The sequence below is a fragment of the Myotis daubentonii genome, chromosome 2 (assembly GCF_963259705.1).
Source record: "Myotis daubentonii chromosome 2, mMyoDau2.1, whole genome shotgun sequence".
NCBI classification, from domain to species: domain Eukaryota; kingdom Metazoa; phylum Chordata; class Mammalia; order Chiroptera; family Vespertilionidae; genus Myotis; species Myotis daubentonii.
The window spans coordinates 184,563,963-184,591,480 of record NC_081841.1 but is presented as its reverse complement, the minus strand read 5'-3'; the positions used below and the strand labels follow the sequence as shown (position 1 = coordinate 184,591,480).

At 40.1% G+C, this 27,518-nt stretch overlaps 2 protein-coding genes and 1 pseudogene across 11 annotated transcripts in view; 1 reads left to right on the top strand and 2 right to left on the bottom strand.

Moving 5' to 3' along the window:
• ERCC5 (ERCC excision repair 5, endonuclease) overlaps positions 1–9,953 on the bottom strand; it is a 32,198-nt gene extending 22,245 nt beyond the window's left edge. For 2 of the 5 annotated variants that reach the window (XM_059685069.1, XM_059685071.1), the window contains exons 1-6: positions 9,483–9,953; positions 7,738–7,913; positions 5,498–5,613; positions 4,931–5,035; positions 3,726–3,786; positions 2,214–2,357 (exon numbers count right to left, since the gene is read on the bottom strand). In XM_059685069.1, the coding sequence (XP_059541052.1) occupies positions 2,214–2,357; positions 3,726–3,786; positions 4,931–5,035; positions 5,498–5,613; positions 7,738–7,913; positions 9,483–9,570 (690 nt within the window). In that variant the 5' untranslated portion in view covers positions 9,571–9,953. Of the gene's footprint in view, positions 1–2,213; positions 2,358–2,579; positions 2,652–3,725; positions 3,787–3,883; positions 4,077–4,930; positions 5,036–5,497; positions 5,614–7,737; positions 7,914–9,482 lie in introns of those variants that run through there. The other 3 variants (XM_059685070.1, XM_059685072.1, XM_059685073.1) reach the window with 3 other exon arrangements.
• On the top strand, positions 1,617–1,739 carry LOC132229029 (small nucleolar RNA SNORA51; annotated as a pseudogene).
• A 4,802-nt stretch (positions 9,954–14,755) lies between the features above and the next one.
• BIVM (basic, immunoglobulin-like variable motif containing) overlaps positions 14,756–27,518 on the bottom strand; it is a 34,176-nt gene continuing 21,413 nt past the window's right edge. For 5 of the 6 annotated variants that reach the window (XM_059685079.1, XM_059685081.1, XM_059685077.1 and 2 more), the window contains exons 5-10: positions 26,941–27,045; positions 26,629–26,723; positions 20,166–20,298; positions 18,498–18,584; positions 17,409–17,505; positions 14,756–16,424 (exon numbers count right to left, since the gene is read on the bottom strand). In XM_059685079.1, the coding sequence (XP_059541062.1) occupies positions 16,131–16,424; positions 17,409–17,505; positions 18,498–18,584; positions 20,166–20,298; positions 26,629–26,723; positions 26,941–27,045 (811 nt within the window). In that variant the 3' untranslated portion in view covers positions 14,756–16,130. The remainder of the gene's footprint in view (positions 16,425–17,408; positions 17,506–18,497; positions 18,585–20,165; positions 20,299–26,628; positions 26,724–26,940; positions 27,046–27,518) is intronic. The other variant, XM_059685083.1, reaches the window with a different exon arrangement.

Genomic DNA, 27,518 nt, shown 5'->3' with positions numbered 1-27,518 from the left:
AGCAGTAGAAAGGAAAAGAAAACTCAACAACTAAAGATAGTAAGAATTAACATTGTAGCATTATCAGGAGATATGTTCAATAAAACCCAACTCCATACACCACCCTGCTGGGGGTTTCTGTGGCTGTGGAGCCACTATCAAATGCTTTAATTTAACGAATTTACCACTAAATTCCCTATTACCAATGTCCAGAAAGAAGAAGAGGGAACATGGAGATACAACTGCATTTCCAGCCTTGTAACAGAGGAAGAAGTATGTGGAATTTCCAGTTAGAACAAACTTTCCAATGTGATTAGGCTCTATATTACTATTCGTATTCTACAATGAATATTACGGGTTAAAATAACTTTTATGATCTAACCTAAGAAATGAACCACTAAGCATATAATGGGCATTGACTATGTGAAAGATACTAAGCTAGGTGTTGAAAATACAGAAGTGAGCAAGATAGGCATATCTGGGTGCTAAAAAATATGAAAGGAAATTATAGGATACTATAAAAATACAAACAGGAGACAAGATCTGATCTTGGGTGGAAAATCAAGAAACCTTTCTTTGAGTAAGTATTTGCAAATTCAAACTTATAAATACAGGGTGTGAAAGTTAAAAAAAATGAGCAAGTTAAAGAGTAGGATCTTATCATCAACCTCTCCTCTCAAAAAACATCTTTCTCTAAAAATTTTTTGGTAGTGACTTTATTCCATCAAGAGCAGCTGTTTTGTTTCACAGAAAATTTATACAAAGCATTACCATGATGGAAGTTGATGTGTTGAATCAGGTATACAAAAAAAAAAAAAGAAAAGAAAAAAGGTTGGCCTGTTCAAGACATTATTGTCTTCTATTTAAATATCCACTGGAAAGGTCCTTGCTGTGCAAACTAAACATGCAGAGTAACTTTTGGACTTGTATTTAGGAAGTGAGCTGGACTTCATTACTTCCTGAGAAAACATGGACATGCAAGCAGCTTGTTAGGGTATGTGTGTTTTCCCAGTAGGATCTCTCACAGTCATTTTTTCTCACAACTACATTGTAGCTTATTCTGCGCTCCCAAGAAAGGCTGGTCCTTCAGAAAGAGCCAGGCCCTTGGAAATTGTGTGTAAGAGATTGCGTGTAAGACTTAGCACTTCATGGATAGAGAAATCCCATGCCATTTTAACCTATACCGTAAGCGATTGTGCGACCGTGCGAGCAGGTACCTGGATCACTTAGATTTAGTGTCTAAATAAAGATATTGGAGTTTGTAACTGCAGCCATTGAGTTAACATGGCAGTTATTTTAAATGAATGACTCACGTAGGTGAGATTTCAAGGTCATGGGTCACTGGAAACCTTTTCCTGGTTTCTGTATCCAGCTGCTCACTGGTGGGACTTCCTCACAAAGCAGGAGTTCTTGGTAGTACGGTCCAAGCCCTGCTCACGCACGCTCGCGCTCTACCTCTCTCTCTGTCTTGCATGTGTGTATCTGTGGGGGGGGGGTGGGGGGTGGGGGGGGGAGAGGGAGAGGGAGAGGGAGAGGGAGAGAGAAAGAGAGAGAGAGAGAGAGAGAGAGAGAGAGAGAGAGAGAGAGAGAGAGAGAAATAGAAGAATTCAATGCTCAGGTGTATTGTTTATAGAAAAGGCAGTGGACAGGCTGTGTTCTTACACTGACTGTACAGAAATAGGAGGCAGAGTAAACTTACCCCATATACACCTCAGCTCAGGCTCTTTGCCTGGTCTGTATTGTTGAATGGGGAGACATTGAAAAAAAAAAAAGAAAGAAAAAAAAAAGGCAGTGGAGGCTAGAGAGGTAGACTTCTGCTTATGAGCATTTGTTTACGTATTTATCCCATGTTTGCTGAAGTTCTGAAAATGCCCTATATCTTGACCTGGGTGGAGTATTTATACATAAAAAACAAAATGTCCATCTAATATGTATGTGGATTACATATATATAATACCTATGAAATAAAAAAGTTGAGAATTAAAATAAAATGTATACACACTTTGAATAATTATTAATTCCATTGGGTTAAATCTGAAAAGAAAGAAACATCAATTGAGCTATCAGCTGTTAAAGTGTATACATTTTTGGGGGACACCCTGTATATGATGCTTCACAAATGCTGTTTACTGGAAACATTGTATAAACAGTGCTTATCAATTTTTTTTTTCTAATGAAAAATGTTTCTGCAGTTCTCAATTCTATGCATTAATGTGCTGTTATATATATATTACCTCTGGCATTGCTTCAAATAATGTTCTTCTTCTCTTGGTAAATTCTTTCATATCAGTCAAGATTTCATGCTTTATTTCAGGGGGCAGGCTGCTGAAGTCTTCAGACTCAATATCTATTGCATGAGGATTCTGAAAGAACTCTTCCTGTAAGGAATAAAACATAACACCATAAAATTAACATTTTGTACACTTAATGCTATTCACCATGACAGACTTATCTTGTGCTTATATCATAAACAGAGTTCTACATAATCTACAATAGGCTAAACACAGTTGTACATAATCTGCAATAGGCATAAAAGTGAATGGCACATTAGGGAATATATTAATTCACTCATTCATTCACTCAAAAGAAAAATTACTTACCAGGCACCTCTAATGTGACAAGCACTGTTCCAGGAGCTAGAGTACTATAGAGATCATGCCAGATAAGGTCCGTACTCTTAGGAGTGAAGGGAGATATATAATAAACAAATACATAAACAAGATACAATGAGAAAATAAAGCAGGCTATTCTACTAAGGGAGTTGATTAGAAGAATAGAAAGAGAGTGCCCTGGCTCAGTTAGTTGGAGTGGTGTACCATATACCAAAAGTAGTAGGGTTCGATTCCCGATCAGCACACATATTCAGGTTGCGGGTTTGATTCCCATTCAGGGCACGTAACAGAGACAACCAATCAATGTTTCACTCTCCCTTCTTCTCTCTCTAAAATCAGTAAAAACATATCCTCAGGTGAAGATTAAAAAAAAAGTAGAAAGAGAAAAATAGAGAAGAGCCCACTAAAAAATGACCTTGAACAGGGATCTGAAAAATAACAAAAAGCCTGCTTAAGGACAGAGCATTCCAGTCAGAGAGAATAACAAGTGCAAAGGCCCTAAGGCAGGGATGAACCTTATGAATTTAAGTGTGCAAGGGAGGAGGCCTTTGAGGAGACTCCAGCCCCAGCTACAATCTGACTGCACTGAAAGGGAATTGCCTCACTGAGTTCATCAACCCCCTGAACAGTGAAAGATGATAATAAATGACTGTTTACATGCCACTAAGTTACACAGCAATAGATAACTGGAGCATACAATACAAAGACATACATTTACATATATATGCATACGTATAATCAATACACACACACTCAACCATACGAGGGATAGGGAATGGACTAGTATATGCCAAAGTATTACTAGAAGTTATTTGTGGATGGTATGTGGCTGTATTTTACATGAGCATATATAACTATTTCTATTTTATTTATTGGTTGGTAGGTTGTAAAAGAAAAACAGCTTATTTTGGATATCTAGTTATGCATAATTCCATATATATGTGTATGCATGCATGTATTTTATATATACATATATACACATGCATACACATACATACACAATAAAAAGGCATTTATCTTCATTACTTTTAAGATATTTTTCAAAATTCATACTACCTCATTAAAAGTATTCATTTTAATGCGATTCATTTCAAATAACAGCATAAATTCTGAATTCAAAAATTATTTAAATACCTGTAATGCTTGTTTTTGATTCATTCTTTCTTGCCATTCTTTTTCATCTTCCTCTTCTGAACTGAAAGTCAAACGTACATTTACAATATGTGCAATGTAATGATTTAATGAATATTTAATGTGTGATTAAATATTTCTTGAGCTCAAGGTACTGCTACCTGTAGGGGCTACAATGGTGAATAAGATGGCAAAATATGTCCCGTCACTGTTTCATGGTCTGGTAGGGACCATCACAATATGACCTAAGAACTTCCATCACAAGGGAAGAGCAGGTTGGCCAGAGTATGATAAAAGTTACCTCACCCCAATCTGGGATGCCATGAAAGCTTTCTGGAATCTCCTGCAATTATACTGTTTAGAAAAGCATGTGGTTAAAGGGTTGAAGTTTTATCCTTATAAAACAAAATTAGAAGCTAGGAAGTGTTTTAAGCAAGGAAATGACAATATCAGATTTGGGATTTAATAAATTCTATTCTACACTACAAAGAGAGACTGGGCTTCGCAGGGAGGGGTTGCTACAAAGGAGTAAGACTAAGACAGAAGGAGATTTGGAAGCCAGTATAGTAACCTAGAGACAAGATTACAGTGGCAGTGATGAAGATAAAGAGAACTGGGCTGATAAAGAAGTTACCTGGCCTCTCAGGAGCCCTTATAGAAAGAAATGAGGACGGGTGGAGGACATAGTCAAACTGTTCCTCTACCTGCACTTCAACCACAGAAGCCGCTGACAATTCATAGCCAGCCAGAAAGAATCCACAAAGAAGCCTGAGAAAGAGTGGCCAGAGAGGTTCTCAGCAGGCACCACGTTACACTGAGACCTGCAAAGCATCTACTGGACTTAGCAAGAACGTTGTTGTATGTGGTCTTTTGCATGGTGATGTGAGAGAGAAGACATGAGGCTGAGAAACCGGGAGAGACAGCAAGTATAATCAAAATGTAAGAAAAACTAAAATCCATGTTTTGTGAATTATAAAACAACAGTCTTAGTACAGGCTCTACAGAAAGAAAAAGAAACCATCACAAACCACCAAAACACAAAGACTAGTTACCAATAAAAAATTTAGTTTTGAAAAATATTCTAAACCATGTCAAGAATGCATATTTTAGATGCATTAATTTCCTCATGCCTTAACATGTAGATTAAACATAAAGGGTTAAGTCTGTCTGAATACAGTGATAATAAATATTTTAAAATAAACATTTACCTATTTTTTTCTTCCTCTTGTAAAGGTGGCAAAGCATAGATGTCATCTTCTCTTTTAACTTGAGTAAGACTGGGTAGTGCTTCATCTCTGCAAAGTACACACAGGCTTAAACAGAGATGACAGGAAATAGCACTTTGAATCAATCGTACTCGCCCACTGATCACAAAAACCATGCTGAGGAGCCGCGAAAGGGGAAACACAGGGGCAACGGCTGCCCAGGCCACTGCTGTGAAAAATAAGTGCAGCCCAGAGAAAGAGGAAACTTACTGCCGTGCCTCAGAGCCTGGGTCACAGCATGAAGTGTAGACACGAAAAAGAACCTTATAAAGGTAAAACGTGCACGCAGGGCAACACTACAGCTTTTCTCTCTCATCAAAGCTAATTCACACGAACAGAGAATTTCCAAAACTTCAAATTATTAGGTCAAAGGGACATCCCACTTATTCCTCTCATTTTACTCTCTCTCCTGCTGTGAGTTAAAATTAGGAAAAGGCAGACACAGAAATCCAATGCAAAAATGTTAAAGGCTTAAATTAATCTTTGAAATTAATGTGATTTCCCTCTTACCTTTTGCTTCTTAAGGCAGTTTTGATAGCTTGTCTTTTCAAAAATGTTTTCAAAAGCTTCTCTGTAGTTTTTTTGGAGTCACTGGTGGCCAAGTCTTTTTTCTGCCTTCTCTTAGCCTGTGAAAAGAATGCACACAAGATTTTACCTCAGAGTATTAGTAGGTTAACAACATTTCTGTGATTTTTTTCCCCATAGAATTTGGTTTTCTGAGCTTTTAGGCCAGTGGTTCTCAACCTTCCTAATGCCGCGACCCTTTAATACAGTTCCTCATGTTGTGGTGACCCCCAATTTCATTGTTACAAATGGAACATAATTAAAGCATAGTGATTAATCACAAAAACAATATGTAATTATATATGTGTTTTCCGATGGTCTTAGGCGACCCTTGTGAAAGGGTCGTTCGACCCCCAAAGGGGTCGCGACGCACAGGTTGAGAACCGCTGTTTCAGACGCTGGTGATTTTAGTATGTCCTATAATTGCCATATCAGTGGCTATCTTCAGGTTTCTCACATGTAAAGAAAGCCTAGTCTCCATTTAGCTACTACTTAATAGACTGGATATTATATATTTTAATTCACTTTCAGTTTCTTTTAACAGTCCTCAAGAAGCCTAAAACTTAATGACATATAATTAAGTAAATGCTTCCCAAAAAGGGATTGTATTAACTTCTTCTTTGAAATGCCACTGCTATGCCAAAACCAATTTCTGACATTGGTTTTTATAAAAAATACATTACTTATATGTAACTCTGTCCTTTAATACTCATGATTATATCATAAGAAATCCTAAATGTCTTAGAATACCTTGTAAGGAATGTCCAAGTAGGGAAAAATGAAAGTCTCCATACTTATGGTTGAATATAAGGCAGAAATACCAAAACATCCTTTTCCTTTTTTGAAATCGAGATTTGACATATAACATAGTTGAAGGTGTACAATGTGCTGGTTTGATACATTCATATATTGCAATATGATTGCTAAGGTAGAGCTAACTACTCTATCAGGAGTGGGAAATTGGAAATTCGTTGTGTATGGGTCCATACAAACTTACAACCAGTAGGTAAATAAGTTCTGGAGTTCTCTTTCATTCTAATCCTTCCAAAGACTACTGGATATAGAGTATAATTAACAACTGCAACATTCAGACTAGGTCCTTTACTGAGGCCACAAATGTCCCCAAGTATTTACAGATCCTTGCTTTTACCCTATGCCCTCATTTAGTATCTGTCTGGTTCGTTTACAAGGTCATGAGCTGACATTTTCAACATATAAAGGTCATATATCCAATTACTTCAAAGTTCACAACACTGTTCAAACACTTTTTAAACTAATTTCAGAATAAAGAAACTTATTCTCATTCTTTTATATCCATTTAGTCAAATTTGGCAACACATAACATCGCTCACTCCTAAAATTCAATTCACCTTTAAAAGAAGGCTCACCATCATGGATGACCCTCAATCTCAGACTCAGGGAGCCATTTCCCCTATAGATTTTTCTATAATGCTCTGAGCAGTAGCAACATAACCAGAATAAATGCAGAACACTTAAGAAAACACTCTAGCCCTAGCCTGTTTGGCTCAGTGGAAAGAGCGTCAGCCTGCCGACTGAATGATCCCAGGTTCGATTCGGCCAAGGGCACATGCCTGGGTTGCCGGCTCAATCCTCAGTAGGGGGCGTGCAGGAGGCAGCCGATCAATGATTCTCTCTCATCACTGATGATTTTTTTTTTTCCCTTTACAGAGAGGAAGGGAGAGGGATAGAGAGTTAGAAACATCGATGAGAGAGAAACATCGATCAGCTGCCTTCTGCACACCCACTACTGGGGATATGCCCACAACTAAGGTACATGCCCTTGACCGCAATCAAACCTGGGACCCTTCAGTCCACAGGCTGACGCTCTATCCACTCTCTCCCTCTTCCTTCCTCCCTGAAATCAATAAAGAAATTTTTTTTTAATTTTAAAAAAAGAGAAAACACTCTAAAGGATAAGATCTCAATTGTAATAATTTCAGTCTTTTTATTAAAAGTTAAATTTTATCATTGCAACCACGATATAGTCCCATATATGCACCTTTTTTTTCAAAGAAAAAGTGTTTATCTGTTCAAGAAAATTTAAATTAAATTGTGCATATGTCAAAATAAGTCTTGGTTTCCAAAATTCTAAGGAAAAGTTAAAATTTTATCTGAACTTTTCTTGCTAAGAATGTGGAAAGAAAAAAAAAATCGGTGATTCTTACCAAAGTCTGTTTCTTCAGTAGTGGAGCATCCCCATCAAATACAAAAATAGGACGAATTCGAAAAAATAAGAGTTTGCAGAGTCGATGAAACAAAGTGAGAAGATGAGCATTTTCTATTGCGTTCCCATGGCGATCTCGGACTCCTTTAAGTGCTTGGTTTAACCAAATGCTAATATCTAGAAGAACTGTTAATGAAAACATTTTGGAATCTTTTTCCTCAATCTCCCAATTTCAAATTCCTAATAACTGATACCATCCAAAAGATGAAACTAAGGACTCATCACAATTCATTCAAAACTGAAAAATGTTTAGCCCTGAAGAAATCTACCTAAAACCAATTAACTTTATGTCTACTATTCACACATTGAATTCTAAAATCTTACATAGACATATGTATCCTTTTAAGAAGTCTAATTTCAAAACAAAATGCTACTTTAAAAAATCTGATAATCTCTATGGAATTGTAGTAAATTTGCACAACTCTTTTGGAGAACAACTTGTGACATTCCTTTTAAATGATTCATTCTTTCAAAAACAAAAAGCTCCAAAACCCCATGAAAACCCTTTCATGTCCGAAAAGAGCTAAAACTTCTGAGAATAGATAATCTAAATTAAATGCTTTGCCTTTCCTTACATTGGACAACTTCCTAAAAAATTGGAATGTTGAGCTTCGTGTGCCATCGCAATGAATTTACAAATAATGAAATCTTCATATGGGCTGTAATGTAAAATGGCCTAAATCTTTACTGCAGTATTAAGGGCTCCTGCGACAAAACTGCTTTCATTCTCATGTAGTTCTATGAAGAAAATCTTTGGGAAGCAGTGATTTGAGAAACCATTAGAGGGCAGCAGTAAGACCTATGCTTATACACACACACACAGACACACACACACCCCACACCCACCACCACCGCAACTTTGCCTTTCCCCCAAGGTGCTCTGCATAACAACTTGTAAGCGCAAATCCATTACAGATGTATTCCGAGATTCACACTGCAAAAAAGTAGTATAATAATAATTACATTACTAGTAATGACAGGTTCCCATTTAGGGAACTGGTGTAAGTTACCACGAGCTTCTAGAGAACATAAAAGACTCTTTAAAAAAATGCTTAGCAAGTAAAAAAAAAAAATGGCAATTTCAGAAAGAGCAGTTCACATGTTTTGGTAATGAAGAAAAACATATTTCATTCCAAAGACAGACACACACACACACACACACACACACACACACACACATACACACACACACACACACACACACACACACTAAAAACAGCCAAGATTTTTTAACAGTCCTGTGTGGTACCATATAAATTTCCTATTCTAAAAATAAATAAATAAAACGTCACACACTTGATCACACTACCCTTCCTCTAAGTCTAACATAAACTGAAGACTCAAAACAGCAGGCAAAGCTAGGGGTAGGAAGCCCACCTCACGTTCCCCATGCCGACTTCCCGTCGGGGAACACCGTGCGGCATTAGCAGCGCCAGACACGAAGCTGAGCTCCCTCATTCAATCGCCCCTGCACTCCTCACCCACCCTCTGTGCGGATACCGTCCCCCCCCCCCCCGCCTTCCTGGGGAGACAACGGAAGCGGAAAGCACCGCGCCTCTGTGATGAACCCCGAAGTCCAGTCAGAGGGGGTGCGATCCCAAAGCTGGGGGGCGAGGGGGAGACGTCCCGGAGGGAGCACCACCCCGACGCCAAGCTGCACCCGCCCCGGCGCCTCGTTAAGGATACCCACGGCCAGGATCTTCCCCTCCAGCGTCTCCGGGCTGACCTGCCGGCCCGAGCACTCCAGCAGCTTCCAGAGGCCCTGCACTCCCATGAGGCCGGCACGGCTCGGGGCGCAGCGCGGCGGTGGGGTCGCGGGAGTCCTTTTATTCTAAGTCTTCTACCGCCGGCGGCCTCACCGCCCAGAGCACAGGATGAGCGGCCCTGCTGCAACTCAGGAAAGATGGGAAATAATCCGCGGTTCGCAGCGACTGACTCCGCCGCCCTGAAGGGAGAAGGACCCAGAGGACGGCCGACGGCAGGGTCCCCAGCGTTCTGTCTCCGATGTTGGCGTTCTCAACGCACGACCCGGGGAGGGGGCTGCGCAGGCGAGACAATCAGCCTGAAGGCGGCCCTCCGACTTCACCGATCTCCCCGAGTCCGTGCGGAAACCCCTGCGAAATGGGGCTTCTCGGATGCCATAGGATGGGCTGCGCGCGCAGAACCGGAAGTTGCGCTCCACCACGCCGACGCTAAATCGACGCGCCCCGCGCACCGGAAGTGAGGGCTCCGTTGGCGCCTGGTTGGTCCAGTCAGCGCTTTGCTTCCTTCTCGCTGGCATCCTGTTGGAGTGAAATCTTAAGTGGTTCTCAACCTTCCTAATGCCCCACCCTTTAATACAGTTCCTCATGTTGCGGTGACCCCCCAACCATAAAATCATTTTCGTTGCTACTTCATAACTCATTTTGCTACTGTGATGAATCGTAATGTAAATATCTGATATGCAGGATGGATTTTCAGGGGTCGCCACCCACAGGGTAACTTAAGACGATGCACCAAGTGTCTGCTTGCTGAGGTGACCACTGCTTTCTCGGCATCAGTTCTCCGCCACTTTGGAAAACTTTTTTTAAATTGACTTTAGAGAGAGGGAGCGACAGAGGAACTGGATTTGTTGCTCCGCTGATTGGTGCATTCCTTGGTTGCTGCTTGTCTGTGCCCTGAGGACGATGCAGCCCGCAACCTTAGACTATAGGCAGGACGCCCCTGCCCACTGAACCACCCGGCCAGGGACTTGTGAACACGCTTAATGCTGAGAATGTTTCACTCGAAGCAACAACAGAAAGGTGGATGCTTTGCTGGCGTTTTTAAGTTAACATTTGTTGGATAACCTTGTAGTCACTAGATAACTTGTAATAAGATTGAAAGCCTTAACCCTGGAAATATAGTTTATTTTTCTCTGGCATTTAAGACTTAGTATTCCGCCGCTTGTAAGTCAGAAATGAGGAGAAACGAATTGCCAGGTGAGTTCCCGGGAAGTCAATGCCTCTGGAGACCTCATGCCAGGATTCAGAGCCGACCACACCCCATTATAGTCCCGGTAACAGTTCAGAAATTCTGTTTCTTCACCTGTAGCTGGGATAACGCCAGGCCTGCAGGCGATCTTAGCTGGGACCAGAGCTGACTGTATGCCAAGTGCTTACATTAGTAGATACTCAATAAACAATCCCTTGCCCTGGCCGGTTTGACTCAGTGGATAGAGCGTTGACCTGTGGACTGAAGGGTCCCGGGTTCGATTCCGGTCAAGGGCATGTACCTTGGTTGCAGGCACATCCCCAGTGGGAAGTGTGCAGGAGGCAGCTGATCGATGTTTCTCTCTCATCGATGCTTCTAACTCTCTATCCCTCTCCCTTCCTCTCTGTAAAAAAAAAAAAAAAAAAAAAAAAAAAAAAAAAAAAAAAAAAAAAAAAAATCAATAAAATATATTTTAAAAAAATAAACGATAGCTTATCCCTACTGGTTCAGAATTGAACTGTTGAAACCGGATTCAGAATCAAAGGGCAGATAATCCCTAGAAATCAGCCTTCGTTGTATTTTACAGAGATTAATATAATTGCCTATTCGATTTTTGTCTCCCTCCACAGTAGACTGTGAACTTGCTGAGGCCAAGCACTGTTTTGTTGACTGTTATATCCCCCACTCCTGACACTTAGCAGGGATTCCATCTTATTTTCTAAAAAAAAAAAACCTCTTCAGCTTCCCCTGAAGCTCTGCAGCGCCCCTTGCACCCAGCGGGATGAATTTCCTCCCAAGGCAGGAAGACACCGGTCCCGACCCCACCCGAGCTACATAACAGCCCTGCGATAATGGGCTGAACTGTGTTCCCCTCCAATGTTATGGTGAAGTCCTAACCCGCAGGAACTCAGAATGTGACTGGATTTGGAGACAGAGACTTTCCAAAGTGGATGAAGTTAAAATAAGGCCCGCTGGGTGAGACTGAACCAATCTGACCAGCGTCTAAGCAGAGAGACTCCAGGGGAAGGTCCACAGAGAAAACGCCACGTGAGGACACCCGAGAAGTCAGCCATCTGCTTGCCAAGGAGAAAGGCTCAGGGGGAAGCAAACCTGTCAACACCTTGATCTTGGGCTTCCAGCTTCCAGGGCTGTGAGAAAACCAATCTCTGCTGTTTAAGCCACCCAGGTTGTGGTGTTTCGTTGTGGCAGCCCTAGCAAACTGAGATCCCCTGCTACCATGGTCGGCAAACCATGCTGCGAGCCACATGCGGCTGTTTGGCCCCTTGAGTGTGGCTCTTCCACAAAATACCACGTGCGGGCGCGCACATACAGTGCGATTGAAACTGTGGCCCATGCGCAGAAGTCGGTTTGCCGACCACTGCTATAATCTTAGGCAAGTTTCTTCACCAGTGAGAGTCTGTGAATAAAATGGAGATGCCACCATCTTCCTGGGGTTGTTCCGAGGTCAGCGATTTAACATGAAACAACCAGTGGATAATAGGGCCCAGTTTAAGTGAATGGCTAAGGGAGACAATGCTGTGGGTAAAATTGAGATACGGAATGTCATCCATCCTAGAGCACCTTGCCTGAGCCCTGCCAGCGTCCGGAAGGCAAGTTGGAAAATGTCATAGCTACTGCACCAGCTTGGCCTAAGGATGGGGACTAGTACTGGGAAAAGAAAGTTTCAGGATTTTATGTAAATGAACATGTTTTTTTTTACTGAGAGCTGGGGGGTGGGGGGGGGGGCGGAATAAGCTATTGTGGGCATGTGAATACTATCACTGTTTTTAAAACCAGAGCACATTTCTTCAAATACAAAATATTATTTTGAAGGATTAGCAACTAAGGGGTGTCTATCTGTTTTATAAGCCATTAGCTCCTTGCGATGCTGTTTAATGGGCTCTCAAGTTTCCGAACAGTAAAATACACATCTTCTGGAGTAATAGCAAGCACTTAAATAGCAATTCCTACCTATACAGCACTGTTCTGAACACCTTATGTGTACTAACTTAATTATTCAAAACCATTTATAAAATAGATACTATTATCCCAATTTTACCAATGAGGAAACAAGCACATAAAAAATAATCTTGCCGAAACCGGTTTGGCTCAATGGATAGAGCGTCGGCCTGGGGACTGAAGGGTCCCAGGTTCAATTCCGGTCAAGGGCATGTGCCTGGGTTGCGGGCACATCCCCAGTGGGAGTGAAAGGCCGCGGCCTGCCTCTCCTGGCGGTGCGGGGGTAGGAGTCTGGCCGCTGGGATCCCTCCGCACCCACCTCCCGGAGCGGGTCCGAGTGTCCGAGTGTCCGAGTGTCCGGACCGGCTGCGTGGTGGCCGGCGGCGGGCCGAGGGGTGGGGCCTGGCGGCGACCGACCGCAGGGGGAGGTCATGGGAGCGGAAGGCCTCACCACCTCGCTCTTTCCTCCCTTCCCCCGTGGTCGGCTCCCCGCTTGCCCGCGCTGGGGCCGAGGGTCCGTGCGGCCCTCGGGGCCCGGTCGGGGGGACCGGGGCCTGCGTGGGCCGACCGCCGGGCCCCATGGGGGGGCACTGGCTCCCCGGCCCACAGCGGGAGCCCGGCGCAGGCTGCCCCCCCCCCCACCGGGCCCAGTGCAGCAGCGGCGGCAGCGGAGTGGGGCGCGTGCCCTGGCTCGGGGAGGCCGCCATGCTGCGGTGCACCGGCCCCATGGGCCGGGCCTGCTCCGAGCAGATGCCGCTCCTCCAGAGCTGGGCCGCTCCAGCGGCCGCACCCCGTTTGCTGGGCCTGTGCCGCCCAGATGCGCTGGAGTCCCGGTCTGCCCGCAGGCCAGCTGCGGGTGCTGTGCGGGGGGGGGGGGGGGCCATCCTGCCTTGTGGCGAGTTCGAGCGGCGGCAGCAGGAGCCGGACAAGGACTGCGCCCTCCATCTTGCCTTGGGTCCTCCATCTTGGGACAGAACCATGTGCGCCCTCCATCTTGCCTTGGGTCTTCCATCTTGGGACAGAACCATGTGCTTCCTCACGGGAAGAAGCCGCTGCTAGCCACACCCAGGATTTCTCTGGATTAACCAATGATGATCAAGGGAAGTGCACGCCATCACTATGACCACATCCTGTACCGACTCATGCCTGGCCAATCGGCGGGGCCCACAGTGCCCTCTCCTGCCCTCACTCCACCCCCCTTTAAAACCCCCTGTCCCATCAGGCCTCTCTCTCTCGGCCACTGGACTTTCCGCTGTGTCGGTGGGTCTGGTGAACGGGGAGCGCAGGCCGGCTTGCATAATAAAGGACTCTTTGCTTTTGCATCGGACTGACTGGCTCCCTGAGGGTCTTGGGAACTTTGAAATCTGGGCACAACAGGAGATGTGCAGGAGGCAGCTGATGGATGTTTCTCTCTCATCTATGTTTCTAACTCTCTATCTCTCTCCCTTCCTCTCTGTAAAAAATCAATAAAATATATTTTTTAAAAAAATCTTAATTTTCCCAAGATGATACAGGTAGTAAATGCAGAGCCAGTATTTGAACCCTTAATGCTTCTATGGACACTCCTAAGAGGACTTGGCCAAAAAAATAAATATGACAGGAATGTTACTAATACTGAAAGAGAAGTGTGGAGTAACATGCAGATTGTTTCTGGAAATGTCTCTGTAAACTTCAGTGTGCTCTTGATAACTCAAACTTATTAGTGTCACTGTATTCATTATTTTATGTTGCATTTGTCTCATTTCCTCTTGGCTCTTTCTCATCTCTGAAATACTCAAACTAAATTAAATTGCTGATATTCAACCATGTTTGACCTACAAAATTGACAACTTCATTTGTTTCAAGCTAATAAGAATTAAGTTTCTAATATGTTATCATAAAGTCTTATAGAAATCTAAAATTATAGTCAATGCATATTATTCCATTAATTAAAAAGTCAGATACGTGATGGTTTCTTTTAACACACTACTTAGACAGAATTGACAAATTATGTACTTCACACAAAATTAGAAAACTCCCTAAAACAAAGGTTAAAACATTCACATGAATAAAAGTAGAAAACAAAACTTTATTTGATGAAAACTTCGTAAAAGTTCCAGTATGAAGTAACAAAATCAACAACCTACAAATCTCTTTCAGTCCACTGCGTTTCAAGCAAAATATTCCCTTCAGAAAAATGACCATTTCATAATATATATCCTCTTTTGTAGGCTTACACATGTCTGAGTGGACAAATGGATATAAAATTCAAAAGAGAAAATAAAAATATTTAAAAAATAAAAATCTGAGCCTTCTCCTTGAGATGTATTGCAATATGGTTACCAACATATTCAGCATCTTGTAATAATCAAGTTACTGATTTGAGTTCTGAACAGCCTCTGAAATGAAAGAACAAGAGATCCTAATCCTTTGTGAGTCACGGGTTGATTACACAAGAAAAATTGACAGTAAGTACAGAGGAGCTCAAATATATGAAATCCACACTTTCTGAGCTATTTAACACTCGCTTCAAACAACTAATTAATGTTTTAAAAAAGAAAACAGTTCAGAGTGTGGAATATGGATAGTTGCCCTCTGAATGCATTTTTAATGCTGTTATCAATATATGACTCCATATTGAAGGACTAATCAAATACCAGATCTCATTTCACAGATTACCATGGATATAGAAACTATGGATGCCACTTGTTCTTTTACTCAATGCCTAAAGCAGATTGTAGACCTCAGAAGTCTTTCAAGACTTAAAGTTCTTGTCAATATTTGATAGTAACATAGCAAGTCAAGAAAGTCAAGAATATCCTGAAACAATGTATTAGGTCACCCATTTGCACCAATAGAAAGGATTAGTTTCTTGAGTCTTTTTCTCTTTCGCCTCTTTATTGAGAATCCTGAGAAAGTTAACCAGGAAACAAATGAGGCAGGCAAGATACTGCTATAAGGGAAAGAATTACTAGATTCACTGAATAATTTTAAATGAGCTTTAACCATGACAGAAAACTAGAAATCAATAGCCCCATTTTTTTTAAGGGCAGATGGTACCTTAGGAATAAAACTATCTGCAACAAAAGTCTTGGGATCAAGTCATAATAAATCCTGTCAAGCTTAGCTATTTCAAATTGTGATGTTATTAAGTAAATTTGTATTTGTGTATACGTAATTGTATTGGAGTTTGTTAAATTGTCCAGCTTGTTTATATACCCTTAAAATGTAAAAAGTCAATAGTCTGTGCTTATCTGCTTATATATCTGAAATCACCCATTAGAATCATATACAAGCTTATTTACTGGAGAACTACAAGGTTATGTTTTGTACCACCAGATCTGTTCCTATTTTAAGTTGACTTAATAAAATCTTCTACTGTCTTACTACAGTCCTGTACAGACCATTGTGTAACATGAGGAGTTTTTCAGTACCCAAGCATAGTCAATCATTCCCACCATAATCACTGTAACCCTGGTAGCCACTGTTCCTTCTCTCATGGATACTGGACATCTTTTTCCATGCTGAGTCCTGATGGAAACTAGCACTGAAAGACCGGCCCAGGCGCCCATGATGCTTCTTGGAGATATTGTCTTCACTCTCAGATTTGGCAATTCCCTGGCCATGTGTTAGAGGTTGTGACTCTTGTCTAATGGTTCCAAATGGAAAGTTCCAAAGGCCAAACCTTTGCCAGCTAAGTCTCTGGAATGCTATAATACAATGCAAATTTCCCCCAACCTGAGAAGGAAAAAAAGTTGGGTGAAGAAAATGATGGGAAATGAATTTCCTATGAATTCCCTTATATGTTCCCCCTTCATCTGCCCAGAACAGTACATATTCTTTCAGACATTATCAGATCACATTGTCCTGCATTTTCCCTGACCAGGTGTCATTACAGAACTGTAACAATGCCCACACCCTTGTCAATATTTGATAGTAACATACTAAGTCAAGAAAGTCAAGAATATCCTGAATCAATGCATTAAGTCACCCATTTGCACCAACAGAAAGGATTAGTTTCTTGAGTCTTTTCTCTTTGCCTCTTTATTGAGAATCCTTGGACAGTTAATCAGGAAACAAAGGAGCCAAAACACCTTGCCCTCATATGCCACTCACTATAGCCTCCCCTTCTGCCTAAACATCATTCCTCTTCCTCTTACACATTCTTCCTTTGTTAGTAGGATTATATCAATGGGCTGTAATCCATAGAATCTACCTTTCTCTGAGAAATACCCCCAGCAGTCTTGTTTATATACATGGCTCTGCCCCAAGGCCACAGTTAATAGGGCTCAGGAGTGAACACCTCAGATTTGGCAATTCCCTGGCCATGTGTAGGGCCAAGCTGCGCCAAGACTATGGAACTAGGCCTGAGGCAGGCCAATCTCAGTATAGACTGCACATCTCAAAGAGAGACATAAAGATGATGATGATCATCATCAGGAAGTAAGTAATCAGACAAAAAGCCAACAACATATAACTTCCAAAAGAATTACAGACTATCTACTTGGTCTCTGTTGACATTCTTTTACCTGGTACCAGGCCCTTATGAATCCAGGCTACACTCCTTGCCCTTTTGTTTTTAACATACCCATGTGTTCTTAAAATAATTTTCACTTTTCTGTCGAAAATGTTCTAAACTGGGTTTCTATTATTTATAATCTAGAGTAAAATATTGCATTTTGGCCAGTTGGGAAATGCCTTCACATACAATGGTGTTCTTACCTTCTTGGTTTTTCGATACTGCAGTCCCCTCTCCAAGTGCCGGATATCTAGAAATTCTGGATTTTGAGTATTCAGATCAGTAACAATATCTGCCCACCTATAGTTAAGAAGGAAGAATACAAAGCACAATTTTAGTAACAAAATACCACTGTAATGAAACTTTTCACATGAGCAGTATTCTACAATATTACTGTGGCAATAAGTTGTTTATCTCAGGATTGTTCAAGTTCTAATAAACTCTTGTTTTTATGACAATTCTGTATATGCAACTATTGTCAATGTTCTCAGTTTAAAAATGGTTAGTCTCCCTATGAAATAAATATATATCAACCTATTGGACAAGATTCTGCAGGCTAAAGTAGAAACAGTCTACATTTTCTTCTTAATTAGAGTCAAATGCACTTCCAAAACACTTAAAATTGACATGCCTTTATTTACAAACAATATGACTGTGTGGAAAATCCAAAGTAATTACAAACTGCTTTGTATTGCAAAACTATTAATAGAACTAATAAGTGAATTTGGCAAAGATGCAAGATTTAAGGCCTATATAGAAAAACCAATTAGATTTCTGCACGCAGTCAGAAAATAACAGAAAGGGGGGGAAATCAATTTACAATAGCATCAGAAAATACACTTAGGAGAAAATTTTAACAAAATATACATAAAATCTATATTGAAAAATACAAAATATTGCAGGAGAGAAGTTAAAGCTCTAATTGCATGGAAGTATAGTCTATATCAGTGATGGCGAACCTATGACATTTTTTTGGTTGATTTTTCTTTGTTAAATGGCATTTAAATATATAAAATAAATATCAAAAATATAAACCTTTTTTTTACTATGGTTGCAAATATCAAAAAATTTCTATATGTGACACGGCACCGGAGTTAAGTTAGGGTTTTTCAAAATGCTGACACACCGAGCTCAAAAGGTTTGCCATCACTGGTCTACATTCACAAATTAGAAGACTCCATATTGTTACGATGTAATTTTCTGCAAACTAAACTATGGATTCTATGGATTGTATACCAATCAAAATTCCAACAGGCTTTTCAGCAGAAATTGAAAAAAAGAAGTTAACATACTTTTTACAGTGAATAGCAGGATGTTTTCTACTTGATTCTCCAATTAAGATCCAATATTCTACTTCTTGTGGTGAGAGGGGACCCCTGCTAGATTTAAAATACATTCACAGTATGTTTAATAAAGGTCATTTACTCACTTGAAAATAGTGCTTCAATTATATATTAATAAAAGACATATTAAAGTTTATAGATATTGGAGTTTGGGACTAAGCAAATGTCTGAACACAAAGAAAAAGCATAAATTAAATGTTGGTCTTGACTTCTATAAAATCTAGGGCTAAAAAAGTTAACATATACTACCTCTCAGCATCTAAACAGGGGGGGAAACCCTAGCATGTTCTGAGAATTCTTCAGCTACTCTTCTTTTACTAGGCATTTTAAAAGTCTCAAAAGGCATCCTAAAGATAAAACCCTAAAGCACCGATTCTCCTGTGGAACTTTTAAACATACTGATGCCCTAATCCTGCCCTGGGAAATTCTAATTCAGATCGGTCAAGAGTGGAGCACAGCCCTAGCTGGTTTGGCTCAGTGGATAGAGTGTCAGCCTGTGGACTGGAGCATCCCGGGTTCAATTCCGGTCAAGGGCACATGCCCAGGTTGGGGGCTCGATCACCAGTAGGGGGCGTGCAGGAGGCAGCAGATCAATGAAACTCTCTCATCATTGATGTTTCTATCTCTCTCTCTCTCTCTCTCTCCCCCTTCCTCTCTGAAATCAATAAAAATACATTAAAAGAATTAAAAAAGAGTGGAGCACAGGCAAGGATTTTCACAATTTGAAGAGCATCTCAGGTGATTCCTAGATACAGGTAGGGGTGGAAAACGCTCCTCCATAGGGTACAAAGTAGAAGTACCTAGTTTTTCATGTTTTGCATGTGATAGATGTCTGGAATAAGGTGACATTGCAGGGTGAAACCACATAAGAAACAACATACCTCACCTCCAGAGAGATGAATAAAACATTTCGGGATTTGGAGAAACCAAGTAGTTTTCCTCTTACCCAACATTCACAAAATTCTATGTCCAACATCCTGCTTCTCCCAGCTCGATCCTGCCTGTCTCAGGACCCCCCACACCCCTCCACTCTTGCCCAACTCCAAATGCCTTGAGTGGGATACAAAGTTCACATGGCGTCCAGTCTCAAAGAACCCATCCTATCCCCCTGATGACCAAGCCACAGTCTCCCAGCCTGAGTTTCAGTCCTCTCTGAGAGGAGAGTGCTACCTCTTCTTCCTCTTCAAGTATGAAAAGAAAAAAACAGAACCTTAGCTGGGTGAAGAAAACCATGCCTAGCAATACTTTTACTAAAAGTATTCATGGCCTCTGTTTTCACCATTCTCAAATAGGACTCTTCTTCCTTTGCTTTTTACTATCCTGGCATTATATCAACCAAGCATGAAGAAAACTTGCTAAGGAGGGGAAAGAGTACTAAAATTCAGTCGGCTTAATAAATTAATTTTTTAAATAAATAATTTTGTCAAAGAAATAAACAGAATTCAATCAAATGCAATTCTGCAAAAGAATAAGCGCAAATGTTTATAGAATAATATTATGTCATATAAGGAAAGCAAATCACTAAGTCTTCCAATTTCTAAGCACCAAATATTTCTTAAATGCTTTCTACAACACATTTTATGGTCAGGTATCCACGTAGCATACAGAAATGCTTACCTGAATGCTTTATTGGCTTTAACAGGGGTTGCTTCAAAGCCAATCGGACAAAAGTAATGATTCTGGCAATGATAAATATAAGCCATGGATTCATCTTTTAATCCACGAGTTAACTTCGACAAGGCCCCTGAAGCTGCAATAAAAACAAAGACAGAAGGACCATGAAGCACTATCCATGCTTTATGCAAAGGACGAGTTAACGACTGAAAGACAGCGAAGACATTACTGGGAACATACTGACATGGCTGGGGGGAAATGAGAAGCTACTGATGATACCAAAAAATATTAATGAATTTATTTTCAGCTTCACCCTTCACACTGAAATACAGGAAAACAGAATAGCAAACTAAAGAACTGAAATATGCCTTGCTTACCAAAACCTTCTAATAACACACATACTTGTCTATGAAATTTAATTATCGTATATACCTAGTGCATATAGTAATGGTCTCAACTTTTCTGGTTGAGTACATCTGTCACTAGACATTTCTGAATAAACATGCCCATTACAAGCATTTTTGTTTATAAACTCTGTGCATATACTACTGTACTATTACGTGTTTTTTTAAAGATATACAAAAAGTATGAATTTTAAATTAGATTAAAATATAGACATTCTAGTATGTTCTTTCCTTACCACAATGGTCAGCTCTACAGTGTGTACATCCCAGTTTGATGACCACTGAGATATATGAATATAGATTCCAGATGATAAAGTTCCAAATATGGAAACTTCCTCTCACTAACATACAGTTTATTCTTTCTCCAAAAGTTATATGGACTGGAGGGGCAGCTTTCACAAGATAAGAATATCAGTAGAGGCAGACAGGTAGTAAGTACCAGGGCGTCCTCTTATAATTGTTCCTCCTTGTCTACATCCCATGGCTATATTATTTGTGAGCTAATTTCAAAAGAATTACCATAAGCAACAACTTTTTACCAGCACTGAACATTTAAAGCCATTAACTGAGATTTCAGTATCCTGCATCTCCTAGAAGAAACTAAATTATTCATTAACAAATAGCCTATTGAAGCTGGAAATCCTAAAAATAGTTGAAGTAGATGAAAGCTCTCAAATCATGGTTTTTCTCTGATTGACTTTCTAGCCACTAAAGTAGCTAAAGAACTCTAAGAACTGCAGGTCAATGCACACAAGTTATGAGTTCCACAGACACAATAACTTTTCTGTCTTAAACTCTTCTCTAAGGTTTCATCCATCTTTCCCATAGATTTTTGCCTCATGGCCTACCATCAGAACGTACATGCATGGCAAGGTGGTCTTCTCTGCTTAAAATCTCTATTTTATAATGATAAACACATCTTTCTTTTGGGGTTCTCCTGGCAATTTAAAACTTGACACCCAAGGGAAGCTCTAAATGAAAAATAATAACTAAAATTCAGAAGATACTCAATATTTCATTTCCATAGCTGAACTTGATTTGCAGATAGGTTCTAGGATAGTGAGCAAGTTTAAGTACATAGATTTAGACTATTCATAAATTCAATAAATCCAAAAAATGTTTATGCACATACCCAGTTTAGGAAAAAACTCGAGATATTTTAAAAATTGTGGAAATGCCAAATAAAAAATTTTCCCAAATGACTAAAATTGTAATGAAAGGACTTGTATATAACTTTTCAATGGAAATCTGTTTCACACCTTCCTTAAGTCAGATGTAATACAAAACAGCTCACTTCTTTATTGTGACTATGGTTAGCAGTTATTTTTTTAACACATATTTATTGAGTCCTCCCATGTGTGAGGCACTGGTAAGACTGGAGGGAACAGGCTGGGTTCCTGGAGGGACAGTCATGGAGCTGACTGTCCAGTGGAGGACACCAACAATAAAATAATTATGGATGGTAATTTGTGATTTAAGTGAAATAAATAGGGTGCTGGCTTAAAAGAAGACTCAGGCATCAGACTTTAATATTCAGTCATGGCTCCTTGGAGGTGATGGCATTTAAGTTGAAACATGAAAGATGAGAAGGATATGGGGGAAGTGAAATCTAGGGGACAGAACAATCCAGAAGTAAACAACAACCATATTGTATCTTTCACAGACACTGTCTCATTCTGAAGTCCCACATAGTCTTGTGAAGTAGGTACTTGCAGTAGGCACTGGATTAGCGATTAGTTTAATGTCTTGGAATGTATTCCAGATTTCCAAGCTCTTGATAATGATAACACCTCTTTAGAAAGACTACGGCAGTTTTCAAATTTGGGCTTGCAAGGCTTGTTAAACAACAGATCAATCGTGCTTGGCCTAGTCAGTTTGCGATGGGGACCAAGAATGTGCATGTCCAGTAAGGTACCAGGTGACGCTGATGTTGGTCTAGGGACCATATTTTGAGAGCCACCAGTCTAGAGTTAAGAGGAAATCTTATTTGACTTAATTCAGTACGCAATTTATGAGCACCTACTAACTATATCAGGAACTATAGGAAACAGAAAACAAATAATAACACAATATGTGAAGCTGTCCTCATAGGAAGGATAAAACAAGTAACTTTAACATAGGGCAGAATAAGACAGTCCACAATAAAGGTTTGCAATTCAAAGATGAAAGTGCACATCAGGTCTATGGAATCAAGAAGGGGAGGCATCCAAGATGGAATGATTGAAGTGGAAGTATTTCGACAATCCAGGCAGAAGAAAGAGCATGAGGAGAAAACCAAAATCACTGGAGGGGTGGGATATAACCAGAGAACATCAAGTAGTCTAGTTTAAAATACAGGGTATGATAGTATAGAGAGGCACCCCCCAGAATTTCAGGGCAAAGTCATAAAAAGATCATCCTTTGAAATAAAAGGTAGTAAATACAGTATTTAATGCATTCAAATGGTCATCCAATAAAATAATTCCATTTAGGTCAAGACATATATGTGTTACATATGTAAACTAAATTCAGAACGATGTTCACTCCAGACCAGAGTATATCTAAAAAATCTGAAATTTTCGCCGAAACCGGTTTGGCTCAGTGGATAGAGCGTCGGCCTGCGGACTCAAGGGTCCCAGGTTCGATTCCGGTCAAGGGCATGTAACTTGGTTGCGGGCACATCCCCAGTAGGAGATGTGCAGGAGGCAGCAGATCGATGTTTCTCTCTCATCGATATTTCTAACTCTCTATCTCTCTCCCTTCCTCTCTGTAAAAAATCAATAAAATATATTTTAAAAAAAAAATCTGAAATTTAAGCAACAAAGCAGCCACTACAAAATGTACAGCCCTAATTTGTATGGTATAAAGAAAGGCGAAAAACACTACTAGAGTTAGCTGGCCTGCAGTATATGTCCTAATCAGCCAACAAGAGAATTCTGGTATCTCTGATATTACGTTTATCACTCTAAGTTAATATACTAACATTCTGATATTCACTGAGTTTAGTATGAGTTTCTTCTGTAGAGCTTGATCATCTATAGAAGGACTATAAAGAACTCTAGAACAACTTATTAGAATATATTTTTACACCTTGAAAGACAAGAACCAGATTTTATAATCCACCAACATAATTTCCTGCAAGGCTCTTATTTCTTGAAAATATTTTAAATACAACTGGGAAATGTAGGACAGCAGTGGAAGGCCAATCTATATTGGCTTTGAATGATGCTAAAGTATTTATGCTTTAAGCAAGCACTGGAGAGCTCTTTAAAAAGAAAGAGATCTATTAGCACTGCACATTAAAAAGATTTATCTGGCCTTGTGTCTATTATGAATTGGAGAAAACCAGTGAATGAGGAATATGAAAACTTAATGCGAAGTCCACCTGAGATGCGCTAATGCACTGCAGTAAGCTGGCAGCAGTGGCCCTGTGAGGATATGCATGAATTATTTGGGGGTTGGGCAGAGGTAGCTATTCTCTGTGAAGCAAAAACAATGAGTTACAATACCTACTGGAAGAATAAAAATGCACAAACATTAATATAATTTTTAAGCTAGCTGATTAAAAATGAATCTAGACTTCTGTGGCACAAATGTTGGTAGCTAAGTGAACCAATAGTTTAAAGCTGCCTGAATAATAATAAGTGAATAATAATAATAATAATAGTAATAATAAGTGAAAAATAAGAAGGAAGCCAATAGTTTGAAACTAATGTTGACAAGTTCTAACACAAACTGTTATTGTAAGTAATTGCATCTCTGGAAAACATACTTCAATGCATATTAACAGCAAGATCTGTTCATTTTGTCAAAATCCCTGGATTTTATTTTTATTCCATGAGTGAGCTGAGGAAATGAACATGTCAGCAAGAATGGGGGTGTTATAAAATCAAAGAAACATAGTCCCCCAGAAAACATAAAGTCTATTGTGGAAACCAGGCCTAACGGTCCTTAAAAAATAACTGAAACAAAAAGAGGAGATACATTTCAAGGTACTTTTTAAATAAGCAGCAACAACTGACAATGGTTTTTGCTAATGCATATCCCAGAGACAAATAAGAAAAGCCTAATTCTGCAACTCTTTCTTTCATAATGAGAGAACAGGAAAGACTTTTGCTTGACACATGTACCACTCCTCCTCTGAATACAATCAGAAGTTCTAGGGCAGTGGTTCTCAACCTTTTGGCCCTTTAAATACAGTTCCTCATGTTGTGACCCAACCATAAAATTATTTTCGTTGCTACTGCATAACTGTAATGTTGCTACTGTCATGAATCGTAATGTAAGTATCTGATATGCAGGATGGTCTTAGGCGACCCCTGTGAAAGGGTCGTTCGACCGCCAGAGGGGTCGCGACCCACAGGTTGAGAACCACTGTTCTAGGGTAACCTGTGTGAGGTCACAGGGCAACATAAGGAATCATAGGGTTACTAGGGGCAGTCTGTGATCTAGGAGCTGGGCAGGTTCATTAAAAAGATGCAATATGATATAAGGGCTAATGTGCCAAATGCCACAAGACAGACACAAACAATCATTACTATTGGAATTAAGAGGAATCGGCTTCTAAAGTGGCAGGAAAAGCTTCAGAGATAAAGCAGGGCTTGCACAAGACCAACGATTATTGAAGAGGAAGATAAGAACATTCCCAGAGGGGGGAGGGAAATCAATCATCCTTCAGAAAATAGACATAGAGAAAGAAACAGTGAGGAGTCAAATATTGCAATAGGAAAATGACGACAGGAATAAAACTGGGAAAATACAGCATTAAAATCTACTGATGGGCACTTAGGCTGTTTCCAAATCTTAGCTATTGTAAATTGTGCTGCTATGAACATAGGGGTGCATATATCCTTTCTGATTGGTGTTTCTAGTTTCTTGGGATATATTCCTAGAAGGGGGATCACTGAGTCACATGGGAGTTCCATTTTTAGGTTTTTGAGGAAACTCCATACTGTTCTCCACAGTGGCTGCACCAGTCTGCATTCCCACCAGCACTGCATGAGGGTTCATTTTTCTCCGCATCCTCACCAGCACTTGTCATTTGTTGATTTGTTGATGATAGCCATTCTGACAGGTGTGAGATGGTAAAATAATGCAAATTTAATTAGCACCTAAAACAGTGATGGCGAACCTATGACATTTTTTTGGTTGATTTTTCTTTGTTAAATGGCATTTAAATATATAAAATAAATATCAAAAATATAAATCTTTGTTTTACTATGGTTGCAAATATCAAAAAATTTCTATATGTGACACGGCACCAGAGTTAAGTTAGGGCTTTTCAAAATGCTGACACGCCGAGCTCAAAAGGGTCGCCATCACTGACCTAAAACAATCCTTAAAATCTACTCCATTACTCTGTTATGTACAAGACTATTCCATAATAGAACTTCGTCATTTTCACAGTCCATTTTCCTGTTGTTATGCAGGTATAACATCAAATACTCTAAAATCCTTACATTCCTTTTTAGAAAAAGGAACTGCAAATTCCATGCTGCTTTCTGAGTTTTACCAACACATATGTGTGTGTAAATACACACACACATACATTCACTCACACACCGCATGGACCCAAACAATATAATGTATTAAAGCAGTATTTATGGCATACTTTACAAGTCTAAAAGCTCTACATGTAAAGATGAGAAGAGCTAAAAATATTAAACTGTAGCCCTAACCGTTTGGCCAGTTGGTTGAGTGTTGTCCCGTGCACCAAAACATTGCCTGTTGGACTCCTGATCAGGGCACAGGCCCTGGCTGAGGGCCCAATCCCTGGTAGGGGATGTGCAGGAGGCAGCCAATTGATATCTCACTCTCACATCAATGTTTCTCTCTCTTTCTCCCTCTCCCCTCCTCTCTCCTTAAAAATTAATAAAACATTTTTAAAGAAAAATATTAAACTGTATATTGAAAAGTGCCCTACAGGTTACTATTATAATTTCTCCCTCAGATAAAAAGACATAAAAGTAACAGACTGTGTTTAGTGTTTACATAGTCAAAACAGCTAATCTTTGAGGTGGTTTAAAACATGTATGAATACACATGCATGTGCATGTGTATTAATCTTCTAGATGTTTACCTACCAGTTTCTCCAGCTGTTTTATTCTTCCCATGAGGCTTATATAGAACATACGAGCATCCTTTTACATGGAAGTGGTCATTAATTTGTCTAAACCATCTGAAAATAACAAGAAGATTTGCTCATAGAAACAGTTCCATAATAAAGATGGCACTATTCCAATTCTAGAGAAATTCAGGCAGAGCCCAAGTTTGGTGTATCTACTGCAGGTTGGGGCCTGGCAGCTGCACACATGGTTTACTATCAACATGCATCTACAGCATTATTATTTTATAGAACTAGAAATAAAATATGTTTCCAAGCAAGGGCTGCATACCTCATGAGTGTTGTGTTTCCAGTGAAAGGGCCAAACCTAATATCTTCAAATGGGGGTTGAAAGCCCAAAATATGTAATGCTTCTTCTTGGGTAATCGGTGGAAGACTACAAAAGAAACACTGCCTTTCATTTTACAAGTCCAACCATATGGAAATATAACCTGTCTCAATGTTAATGTTAACATGTCTGTCTGATTTGCAAAGAATTTTGGTAATATTTTTAATTTTTATTTTATCAAAAATAATGCATACACGTATCTTAGCTAAAAGACTTAAAACAAAATGAAGTAGTTTTTCCTCAATTTATGAAAAACCCATCCTTAAAAACGTTCCATTAGAGAAAAAGCCCTGGGAAACGGGGTGCGGCTGGAAAGGGGGCGCCCCCTTGCCCTTCACGCAATGCACGTTCGTTCGTGGGGAACCTGGTGCTGAACCAATCGTAGGCGACCTGCTTCTGGGTCGGGGTTTCCTATGCAGCAGAGCAGCTCCCTCCCTGCGATCTATTGAAAGTCAGTCCTCTACAAAAGGCTTTGAAGAAAGATCAAGAAGAAAAAAAAAAGGAAAAGCAACACCAAATAG